This window comes from Mobula hypostoma, chromosome 16 (genome assembly GCF_963921235.1).
Source record: "Mobula hypostoma chromosome 16, sMobHyp1.1, whole genome shotgun sequence".
Taxonomy (NCBI): Eukaryota; Metazoa; Chordata; class Chondrichthyes; order Myliobatiformes; family Myliobatidae; genus Mobula; species Mobula hypostoma.
Window position 1 is genome coordinate 1,162,428 of NC_086112.1, and position 12,389 is coordinate 1,174,816.

The 12,389-nt window shown below is 42.5% G+C and overlaps 1 protein-coding gene and 1 long non-coding RNA gene across 2 annotated transcripts in view; one reads left to right on the plus strand and one right to left on the minus strand.

The window, feature by feature from the left end:
• Positions 1-12,389, plus strand: part of LOC134357634 (uncharacterized) — a 244,807-nt gene that overhangs the window by 227,348 nt on the left and 5,070 nt on the right. The window contains exon 5 of the long non-coding RNA XR_010020683.1: positions 9,581-9,761. This is a non-coding gene — a long non-coding RNA (uncharacterized LOC134357634). The remainder of the gene's footprint in view (positions 1-9,580; positions 9,762-12,389) is intronic.
• mccc2 (methylcrotonyl-CoA carboxylase subunit 2) overlaps positions 1-12,389 on the minus strand; it is a 122,152-nt gene that overhangs the window by 45,304 nt on the left and 64,459 nt on the right. Inside the window, exons 11-12 of the mRNA XM_063069259.1 lie at positions 6,094-6,166; positions 1,779-1,855 (exon numbers count right to left, since the gene is read on the minus strand). Coding sequence (XP_062925329.1) covers positions 1,779-1,855; positions 6,094-6,166 — 150 coding nt within the window. The remainder of the gene's footprint in view (positions 1-1,778; positions 1,856-6,093; positions 6,167-12,389) is intronic.

Sequence of the window (12,389 nt, forward strand, 5' to 3'; positions counted from 1 at the left end):
TCCTGAACAGACCATGAATCACGAACTCTAATTCACTATTTTTGCACTATTTATTCAATTTTTTAGGATATTTCTTCTTGCAATTTATAGTATATTTTTGGTATTGCACTGTATTGCCAGCACAAAACAGCAAATTTCACAACGAATGCCAGTGATTCGGATTCTGATGTTGGTGGGGATGGGGAATTCACTAATTCAGCAAATTGTAATTCTGTGAAACAGAAATAACTCAGCCTACACAAAGTAAAGGCAAAGGTAATGAAGGCAATCCATCAGCAGCAGATGCTACGCCCAGGTAATGTTTACAAGGATGGAATATATTGACTTTGTGACTAAATATCTGATTAAAACCAGACAATGCCACCAAGTTTAATCAGTGCAGTCAGGGAGCAGTTTGACATTTCACTCCCAGGTGGATGTGTGTAAGTAAACGTGTCACAATACCGTTAGTTCTCGAAATGGCTCATGTACACCTCGTACAATTAAAATTTGTCTTTATAATTTTACAATTGATCAGTGGGTTAAAAGAGGCAAATGGAGGCTGCAGATCAGAATAATCAGAGAACTGCCTGTGTTTTTGATGTTCAGTCTTAGGCGTAAAGATGCTCAAATGCATGACGCATTGCTGTGTTACTGGTTCAATAAATAGAAATGCAATAAACTTAGTCAATACACAAAATGTCAGAAAACAACAGACAGAATGCAAGAGAGCGTCAGGTCTTTCTGTGTCAAATGTTCAAAAGTACCCTTGGTACGTTTTTGTATATGTGCCTTTTCCACTGTCATTATAAAACTGTTTCATACCACAGATCTTTACCTGAAGAAGGATCTTGGCCCAAATGGTAACTGTTTATTCCTTTCTATAGAAGCTGCCCGACCTGCTGGATCCTCCGGCATTCTGTGTGCTACTCTAGATTTCTGTATTTTTTTAAGCTGACTGCTAACTAAAATTCCCTGATTTGTTGTTATTTGTGGACTGTTAAAAGTGGACTTGTTGCAGATTCTGCGGAAAACTGGGACAGTCATCAGCTGGGCATTTTCCATTTGTGGCCCAGGTCCCTCAAATCATCACTCAACTTGAAGACTCTTGCATGTGTATAACATGCACCTGATTAAAATGCTTCTCCAAGACAACCATTCTTGGCTCAAGAACGTGCTGGTGATATACGGAGATATTTTGTAGGCAGCTAACAAAATTACTAACTATTCTACTAAGTATACCAAATTTTTTTCTGGATTACAATTACTGAAATGTGCAGCCCGTAATTTCCCTTTGAGAGTTGTGCTTTCGAATTGTCTGAATGATCTGATGATTTTGCAGTATCCTGAATGACACAGTGAACTGCACTCTCCAGAATGCAGGTACAGGCCCATTGGCCGTTGCTGGAGTAGATATCACGTTGGATTGAAGGGGTGGGGTCCTAGCACAAGAGTGAAAAACAAGCTTATATTCGGTTGATTTCAGTACCGAGCCAGATCTAAAAGATTAAGATTTCAGAGCCAAGGGTGGAGGTTGAACTGGTTTTCAACTCACTAGTCCATGTCAGCCAGGATTCCATTCCCCCCCTCCCCCAAGTCCTCAAGATCTGGCAACATCCTTGTAAATTTTCTCTGCACTCTTTCAAACTTCTTGATATTTTTCATTGAACTTTCGTGTTTTTCGTAGGTAACTACGGGTAGGTAGTGAGAGTTTTTCACCTCAGAGGATTATTATTTACTTTCTATTTATTGCAAATGGAATACATTGCAATCATATGAAACAGATGCTGTCAACAAACCTTCTTGGCAGATTCTGAGAAAAGAACTCCATTGTTTCCAATAATGCCAACTGGATATCCAAAAATCCTTGCAAATCCTGAAATATACCAGAGGAGAAAAACACTAAGGAAATTTTAAGCAAATGTGGTCTTAAATACTACTTTGATCACAATAATTTTGTATACCTCACCATCCAGGACATACCCTCTTCTCATTACTACCATCAGGGAGGAGGTACAGGAGCCTAAAGATGCACACTTAATGTTTTAGGAACTATTTAGAAACATACATAGAACAATTTTGTACCGACTACATAACCGGCTCTAAAAGTTGCCTAGACTGTCCCTACCACGTAGCCCTCTATTTTCCTAAGCTCCATGTACCTATCTAAGAGTCTCTTAAAAGACCCTATTGTATCGGTCTCTACCACCTTCACTGGCAGTGTATTCCACACTCTCTGTGTAAAAAAACTTACCTCTGACATCCCTTTTCCACTACTTGCAAGCACCTAAATTTTAGTTTAGTTTTTATTGTAACTTATAGTATTTCCTTTTATGCCACAAAACAACAAACATCACGCATGTGTCAGATTGCCTCATTTTAGGAAGAGTGTGGGAGCTTTAGAGTGGGTGCAGAGGAGATTTGTCAGGAAACTGTCTGCATTGGAGAGCGTGTCTTGTTCAGGATAGGCTGAGTGAGCTAGGGTTTTTCCTCTTTGGAACGAAGGAGGTTGAGAGGTTACTTGATCAAGGTGTACAAGATGATAAGAAGCAAAGATTGAGTAGATAGCCAGAGACTTTTCAGCATGGCGGAAATGGTTAATACGAGAAGACATATTTTAAGGTGATTGGAGTTAAGTATACGAGGGAATTGTCAGAAGTAATTTTTTTTTACGTGGAGAGCGGTGGGTGCGTGGAATGTACTGCCAGAGTGGTAGTACAGGCAGATATATATTAGGGGAATTAGGCACATGGATGACAGAAAATGGAGGGCTATGAAGAAGACACGGATTAGATTGATTTTTGATAGGTTAACAAGTTGGCCAAGGAGCTTGTCCTATATTCTATGATCCTGATCCTGATTCTTAAAGTTACGATTGTAATGAATATTCCATCAAAATTTAAACGTTTATTGAAAATGATTTTATGCACTCAAATACTGCTTATAAACCACAAGGAAACATCACAATTATTTGAACTGACCTGATAGACTGCTCTTTCCCTTAACAAACCTAACTTTCAATACACTTTGTAAGAAGAATTACTCTGTATTACTTTCTGAGTAAGGAATACCAACCAGTTTGAGCAGCTGATCATTTTAGGATTTATAGAAGTAATCTGAAATAAGGGCACCCAAGGCATTTTGCTGAAATTTCCTAATAAATTGAAGATGGTGGGAGAGAACATTAAGATGAGGAACCAAGGATAAAAGTTAACCAAGCAGGAAAAACCAAATGGAATATAATGAGGGAGGATGTGAAATTATCCAAACAATCTGGAATTCCCTCCTGAATGGTTTACACAGGACCCAGTGCAGGAAACGGGAGTACCTGGGAAAGCAAGCAGAATGTCACTGTAAGAAAGGTGGGATGGTCTCGACCTGTTCACACTGCAGTATGAAAAAACATAAAGGAACTTGACTGAAATTTAGAGTATCGACAAGATGGATTTGAATTTTTTTTTCTCTCTTATGGAAGAATCTAGAAATAAACATAGAAACATAGAAAACCTACAGCACAATGCAGGCCCTTCCGCCCACAATGCTGTGCCGAACATGTACTTACCTTAGAAATTACCTAGAGTTACCCATAGACCTCTATTTTTCTGAGCTCCATGTACCTGTCCAGGAGTCTCTTAAAAGACCCTATTGTATCTGCCTCCACCACTGTTACCGGCAGCCATTCCACGCACTCACCACTCTCTGTGTAAAAAACTTACCCCTGACATCTCCTCTGTACCTACTTCCAAGCACCTTAAAACTGTGCCCTACCGTGATAGCCATTTCAGCCCTGGGAAAAAGCCTCTGACTATCCATATGATCACTGCCTCTCATCATCTTATACACCTCAGTCAGGTCACCTCTCATCCTCCGTCGCTTCAAGGGAAAAAGGCCGAGTTCACTCAACCTATTCTCATAAGGCATGATCCCCAATCCAGGCAACATCCTTGTAGATCTCCTCTGCACCCTTTCTATAGTTTCCACATCCTTCCTGTAGTGAGCTGAGCACAGTACTCCAAGTGGAGTCTGACCAGGGTCCTATATAGCTGCAACATTACCTCTTGGCTTCTAAACTCAGTCCCATGATTGATGAAGGCCAATGCACCGTATGCTTTCTTAACCACAGAGTCAACCTACGCAGTAGCTTTGAGCGTCCTATGGACACGAACCCCAAGATCCCTCTGATCCTCCACAATGCCAAGAGTCTTACCATTAATACTATATTCTGACATCATATTTGACCTACCAAAAAGAAGCACCTCACACTTAACTGGGTTGAACTCCATCTGCCACTTCTCAGCCCATTTTTGCATTCTATCAATGTCCCACTGTAACCTCTGACAGCCCTCCACACAATCCACAACACCTCCAACCTTGGTATCACCAGCAAATGTACTAACCCATCCTTCCACTTCTTCATCCATGTCATTTATAAAAATCACAAAGAGAAGGGGTCCCAGAACAGATCCCTGAAGCACACCACTGGTCACAGACCTCCATGCAGAATATGACTTGCCTACAACCACTCTTTGCCTTTTATGGGAAAGCCAGTTCTGGATCCACAAAGCAATGTCCCCTTGGATCCCATGCCTCCTTACTTTCTCAATAAGCCTTGCATGGGGTACCCTGTCAAATGCCTTGCTGAAATCCATATACTTTACATCTACTGCTCTATCTTCATCAATATGTTTAATCACATCCTCAAAAAATTCGATCAGGCTCGTAAGGCATAACCCGCCTTTCACAAAGCCATGCTGACTATTCCTAATCATATTATACCTCTCTAAATGTTCATAAATCCTGCCTCTCAGGATCTTCATCAACTTACCAACCACTGAGGTAAGATTCACTGGTCTATAATTTCCTGCGATATCTCTTCTCCCTATTCTTGAAAAAAGGAACAACATCTGCAACCCTCCAATCCTCCAGAACCGCTCTCGTCCCCATTGATGATGCAAAGATCATCGCCAGAGGCTCAGCAATCTCCTCCCTCGCCTCCCACAGTAGCCTGGGGTACATTTCGTCCAGTCCCGGTGACTTATCCAACATGTTGCTTTCCAAAAGCTCCAGCACATCCTCTTTCTTAACATCTACACGTTCAGGCTTTTCAGTCTGCTGGAAGTCATCACTACAATCACCAAGATCCTTTTCCATAAGACCATAAGACAAAGGAGCAGAAGTCAGCCATTCGGCCCATCGAGTCTGCTCCGCCATTCTATCATGACCTGATCCAGTCTCCCATTTAGTCCCACTCCCCCGCCTTCTCACCATAACCTTTGATGCCCTGGCTACTCAGATACCTATCAATCTCTGCCTTAAATACACCCAATGACTTGGCCTCCACTGAAGCAAAGTATTCATTAAGTATCTCTGCTATCTCCTCATACACAATTTTACACTGTCACATTTGATTGGTCCTATTTTGGTCCTAATAGGGATCATTAAAGGAACTTGACTGAAATCTAGAGTACCAAAAAGATGGATTTGATTTTTCTTTCTCTCTTATGGAAGAACCTAGAAATAGGGATCATTGTTTTTACATAATGAGTTACCTTTTTAAGATAGGTAAGGTGAAACAGTTTCCTCTCCAAGACCCAAGATCTTTGCAACTCTCTTCCCCGATGGTGACTAGAAGCTAACCCTCCACACACTTGTAAAACAGAGGTGGGTAGATAGTTGAATAGGGTTTGAAGGGTTTTTGTACAAATTGTGGGAGAGTTTTAAGGGTTATTGCATGGATTCATGAAGGTAGAGAGTACAGTGAGTTCAGCCATGACCTAATCTGAATGATAGAGCAAGTTTGGGCCAGCAAACAGTAACCCATACTCCTAATACAGCCATCTTTATGTGATGAAATAGCAGTGGTTAAATTAATTTCCCAAATCTCTCTGAGTTTTCACTGTTTTGATCACAGTTCTGTTATAGTAATGGTAAACAACTGATTTGCCATTATTATTATGAGCATTCTGTACATTATCTATAATTGCTCTTTTAAAGAAGATTCAGATATTTATGACAAGCATTGATTATATATTTTCCACAAAAGGACTATGTGTACACTTTAATTAAGCTTTGAACCTTTAATAATCAAACCATAAATTTCAACTAAAACTGTACCTGTAACCAAAGTGTCCCCATAAAAGGCTTTGAATTCATGAAACCTACTTCCATCCACAATTCTGGCAATTACCTGGAAAGATAATAATGAGTCAGCAATGGAGTTTGTTTAAAAATATTAAAACATTTCAAACAATGAAACTCCCTTTTACTGAGTGCCTCTGGAAATGAGCTCTTTAGCCTCTCACTGACAGCCACTGGATTCCACGGCAAGAACCCACCTTTCTCAGGCTTTGTACACGAGGGAGTATATGACTTTGGTCATGCCAAATCTGCGGGGTTGGGATGTATCGCCCACCCAAACCCTGGTTTGTGAATGCCATGCGATTTACCGCCCTGTAATAGCCATCATGAAATAACAGATCACACACTGCATACAATTATAAAGTATATTTGTGAACATTACCCTAACCAAAAAGTTAGTAAAGAAAGAAAGAAAAAGAACAAAAGAGGGTGCATTATAACTAACAGTCAAATGTGCACAGGTTGGAGCACAAATCTTTCAAAAGCCATATTCATCGAACCTTGGTAGATTTCTGCGCCTTGGCTCTACTGAATCACATTTTCCCACTAGATCAACTCTCATGATCTGCCTCTCCAGCATCTTCCCTCTTCATCTCCCGCCGAAGAAAAGACAAACACCCATACTGTGTCAATCACAAAGCCGCTCCCCCCAACCTTCCCTAGAACCTTCTCCACGTTCCACTCTCCTTATGGGATGGCCCACATTCCTAAGCATCCCTTACGTCTAACAGTAAATCAAACACTGCTTCTACAGCAAGATCATTACATGAAACACCCTGCAATATTAACAGTAAAACGTTTACCAGGGCATTCCACTGGATTCCAGTCAGACTTCTCTAACCCCAAGATTGCAAATACTTCTTACCCAACCCATTCTTGACACGCGCACTTGGGTCCAAAGCCAAACTACAGTGATACATTGCAGTGAAAAGCAAGAAACATTTCCTCTGTACCTGCACTTTCCAGCTCTTGGCTGTCAGCTGGCCAACTCACACTCACAATACTGAGCACTATTTCATTTGCAAAGAGCCGATCTATAGTCATAGTCATACTTTATTGATCCCAATGGAACTTGGGTTTCGTTACAGTTGCACCAACCAAGAATAGAGTATAAATAAAACCAATTTCCCCCTGGGATCAATAAAGTATGACTATGACTATAAATATAGAAATATAAAACCATAAATAACTAAATAATAATATGTAAATTATGCCAGATGGAAATAAGTCCAGGACCAGCCTATTGGCTCAGGGTGTCTGACCCTCCAAGGGAGGAGTTGTAAAGTTTGATGGCCACAGGCAGGAATGACTTCCTATGATGCTCCGTGCTGCATCTCGGTGGAATGAGTCTCTGGCTGAATGTACTCCTGTGCCCAACCAGTCCATTATGTAGTGGATGGGAGACATTGTCCAAGATGGCATGCAACTTGGACAGCATCCTCTTTTCAGACACCACCGTCAGAGAGTCCAGTTCCACCCCCACAACATCACTAGCCTTACGGATGAGTTTGTTGATTCTGTTGGTGTCTGCTACCCTCAGCCTCCTCCCCCAGCACACAACAGCAAACATGATCGCACTGGCCACCACAGACTCGCAGATCTGATCTTTCGCAAGTGTGACAGCTTGTAACGCTCTGGGCTAGTACCAATAATTCATCAGCTGTCCAAACCAATCAATCATATTTTTGGAAAAGTTTTATTTCAGATCCATTCATTTTGCAATTCCAATTTTAACACAACTGATCCCAAGAGTGTGAACTATAACCCAAAAAGTCCAAACTTAATTATTTACTGGAGTAATTAGTAGTAATTAGCTTCTCTTTAATTACCCCTTTAGACTCATCAGGCAAAAGAAAAGTTCTGAAGGTACTGACAAGGATGTTCAGTATACAGTAGTTGAGGTAACTAAAGCTGTCTTCACATTGTACAAGCAGGTTAAAAGGTCTGCACACATTGTTCCGAGTACAGTGCTCTGCTCGCTGCGCTGTTGTGTGCTCATTTCTGCCCCATTAACCTATGGATCTTGTCACTGATAGAGGTGTATAAGATAATAACAGGCAAAGACAGAGTGGACAGCCAGACTTTATTTCAAGGCAGAAATGGCTAATACGAGTGGGCATAATTTTAAGGCGATTGGAGGAAAGTATAGGGGCGATGCTAGAGTTAAGTGGTTTTTTTTCACACAGAAAGTGGTGAGTGCATGGAACACCCTGCCAGGGGTGAACATAAGACATAAAAGTGAAAGTAGGCTATTCAACACATCAATTGTGCTCCACCATTCCATCATGGCTGATTTATTAACTCTCTCTATCCCATTCGGCACAGACTACATAGGCTGGAGTGTCTGTTTCTGTGTTGTAGTGCTCTATGACTCAAGCCTAGAGTAATCTTTGGTTGCAGTACTTCTGGTTCAATCTTGTCAGCAAACATGAATAAATAATTCAGGGTCTGTTACTCAGAGAGTTTCCACCTCAGGGAGGCAGCAAAGATCACCTTGATAAATTTCTACCTCATGGAGGCGCCAGGCACCATCTTTCTTCTGCTTAAGGAGCACTCGAGGGGCATTGGACTACAATGTCCAGCAAGCAGATGTTGTAGGACATTCTGTGAGAGCACTGCCTTAATTTCATAGTGCCAACTTTTGGGGACCAGGAAAGTTAAATTGTTACCTACATTGTCACTCCCCTCCAACATTTAAAGGATTCCAAACCAATGGCTGGATCTCACACTTGATCTCCCAGTCTGGACCTACAACATCGCCTGAAAGGGAATTCCACTCCACTTCTGGCCCTAACCTTCATCCTGACACAGGTGCTCTTCAAAACAAATCTCTCTTCCTCAGTTGTGCAGCATCTTCCCTCTTGTACCCAGATTACCCCACCAATGCCAACCACAATTCATCTCTCCTCATGCCTCTGTTCCCAAGCCCTGGCTCTCTGTAGGTCAAGGTCTAATTGAGTGGTAGTGCTAGGGGAATCCAAAGTCAATAAAAGAAAGGGATGGCAAGGTTTGTGAACCTTGGCTGACAAGAAAAGGTGTAAGTTTAGTTAAGACTAACAAGGAAACACATATAAGGTAAAGGAAGATGAAATTGAACAAGGCCTATAAGGAATATAAGGGAACAAGGAAAGAACTTAAACAAATAACCAGGTAGTCTAAAAATGGACCAAGAAATGCCTTTAGCAAGTAGGATTAAGGAAAATTGTGACACATTTCATACATATATATGAAGCAAGGAGTTCCTAGGGAAAATATGGGTCCACAAGAACAAAGAAGAGAATTTATTTTGGTGTGTGCGTGCGCATCTGTGCGTGTGCATGCGTGTATGTGCGAGGTTGGCGGGACAATGTCTTTTTCATGCCTTTACAAGGCGCAGAGCGAGAGAGAGAGAGAGAGAGACACTGTGTGGCCTGCCACTCCTCACACAGACATTTCACGGTATTTTTCCCTTTTATTTCACAAGGTCGAGTTGCGATCTCGGCACTCAACCCGGCATGGATGGAAAGCGTACTCAGGAGCGGCCCCAACTGGATTCAAACCCAGGAACCTTCTTTCCGGAGTCTGGTGCTGTTGTCATTGCACCACCAGCCGGCCAACAAAGAAGAGGATTTATAGTACGTCTGGAGCCAGAGGATGTGCGTGAGGTGAGGTCCTAAATGAAAACTCCACATTATTATTCACCAAGGAGAAGGACATGGAAGACCAGTAAGATCGTGAGGGGTATTTGATATTGACAGAGAACATAAAACTCTACAGCACAGGAACAGGCACTTCAGCCCACAATGCTGTACTGAACCAATTAAATTAGTAATCAAATTACTAACTAAACTAATTTCTTCAGCCCACACAATGTTCATATCCCTGCATTTTCCTAAACATCTCTCGAATTAGAAATACAGGTTTCCCCCGCCATCCGGAGGTAGAGCGTTCCTATGAAACGGTTCATAAGCCGAAATGTCGTAAAGCAAAGAAGCAATTACCATTTATTTATATGGAAAAATTTTGTGAGCGTTCGCAGACCCAAAAATAACCTACCAAATCATACCAAATAACACATAAAACCTAAAATAACAGTAACATATAGTAAAAGCAGGAATGATATGATAAATACACAGCCTATATAAAGTAGAAATACTTCCCTACAACGATTGCCTGCACAGATCTCCGTAGCGAAAATCTCACACAAGCACTCTCGGCAGAAAATCTCACGCAAGCGCTGTTGGCATAAATTCGCTCTCCAGTAACCTTTAAACTATGAAGCTGCCAAATCTACCAAATAACACACAAAAATACACAGCCTATATAAAATAGAAATAATGTATGTACAGTGTAGTATCACTTACCGGAATTGGGAAAGCAGCGCTGAGCACACTGATGATGGTGTGTTAGACTGAGTTGTCGCAGGCTGGGTGGTGCAGTGGCCCCCACCCTCCGGGCCGCCGACCCGATACATTGCCGCAAAGAATGCAGCAGTAGCCGGGAGGCACACGGCACATCGTTAAGAAAAAAGCCAAAATAAACATGCTAATTAACTAGGTGCTGCCCGGCACGTAAATGTCGGCGCAGATCAGAGGTGATTACCGATTGCATCGCCTCTGATCTGGGCTGACAATTACGTGCTAGGCGGCACCTAATTAATTAGCATGTTTATTTCGGCTTTTTTCTTAAAGATGTGCTGTGTGACTCCTGGCTACCGCTGCGTTCTTCGCAAATCGGTACAGTATCTGTCCGGGGTCCAGGTTTTGGGGTGGTGGAACATGGGGGTGTCATCTCATCGTCGATCAGGGCAGGCAGCTCATCTTCTCCTATGACTGCCGCCTCGATGTCGAAGGTCAAGGTTCGTCGTCTGCTGTGGCTGATGTGGAAGGCTTGCTTGACTGCTGAGCCTCACGCATTTTTTTATCATACAGTTGTTTGTAAGCACTTAAACAATCCGGCAAATATCCCCTAAACCTACGTACCCTTTCAAAATTAAAGTCGTACTTTATCATTGCAGCGAAAATCTCACATGGTTGCTCCATTTTCTGCATTCTGTTTCGATTGGTATCCTTTCCTCTTCCAATTGCATCAGCTCTTCATCTATCAGTTCTTGGTCATGAGATGCCAAAACCTCTTCAACATCATCTTCGTCAGCTTCCACAAGCCAAGCTCACTTGGTCCTTATTTCGTTCACCATGATTGAAATGCTTAATTATGTCTAGTTTTACGCTAAGTGTAACGCCCTTACTCTTTCAGGCTTTTCCGACACCTTAGAACTCATCCTGCTAACGACTGCTCAATGCAACATGTTAAAGCAATGCCGTTCCGAATCCAGGGGAGAGCGGCTGCTCGGGGCGTGCACTGCCTTTTATCGCGCACTGATTTTTTTATCGCGCGTTGCCTTTCTTCGTAACAGTGAAAACACTTTCTGAAAGCGAAAACAGGGTACTAATGTAGGTCTTTCGTAACAGTGAGGTTTCGTAAAGCGAACGTTCGAAAAGCGGGGGACACCTGTACTGTCTGTCTACCCTCCCGATGCCTCCCACAATCTTATAAAATCACAGAGAAGTACAGCACAGAATCAGCCCTTCAGCCCATCCAGCCCATTCAAACTGCTTACTCCCAATGACTTGCATCCAGACCTTTGCCATGTATAGCCCTATTATCCATGTACCTATCCAAACTTCTCTTAAACGTTGAAATTGAGCTCACCTGGGCCGGCTGGTGGCGCAATGACATCGGCGCCGGACCCGGGAGCGGAGGTTCCCGGGTTCGAAACTAGTCGGGTCCGCTCCCGAGTACACTTTCCATCCATGCCGGGTTGAGTGTCAAGATTGCAACTCGACCTCGTAAAATAAAGGTTAAATACTGCGAACGTGTCTGTGTGAGGAGTGGCGCCCACACAGTCTCTCTCTCGCACAGGGCCTTGTAAAAAGCCATGAAGAATCCATCATCACGGACACATGCACGGAGACGCACACGCCAAAAAATAATCAAGCTCACATGCATCGCTTGCGCTGGCAGCTCATTCGACACTCTCACTGAGTGCAGAAGTTTCCCTTTAACCTCTCACCTTTTGCCCTTAACCAACCACCTGTTTGTAGTCCAATCCAACCTCAGTGGAAAAAGCTTGCTTAAATATACCATATCTACACCCCACAAATGTGTTGGCACGTGGCCAAGTGGTTAAGGCGTCGGTCTAGTGATCTGAAGGTTGCTAGTTTGAGCCTCAGCTGAGGCAGCGTGTTGTGTCCTTGAGCAAGGCACTTAACCACACATTGCTCTGCGACGAC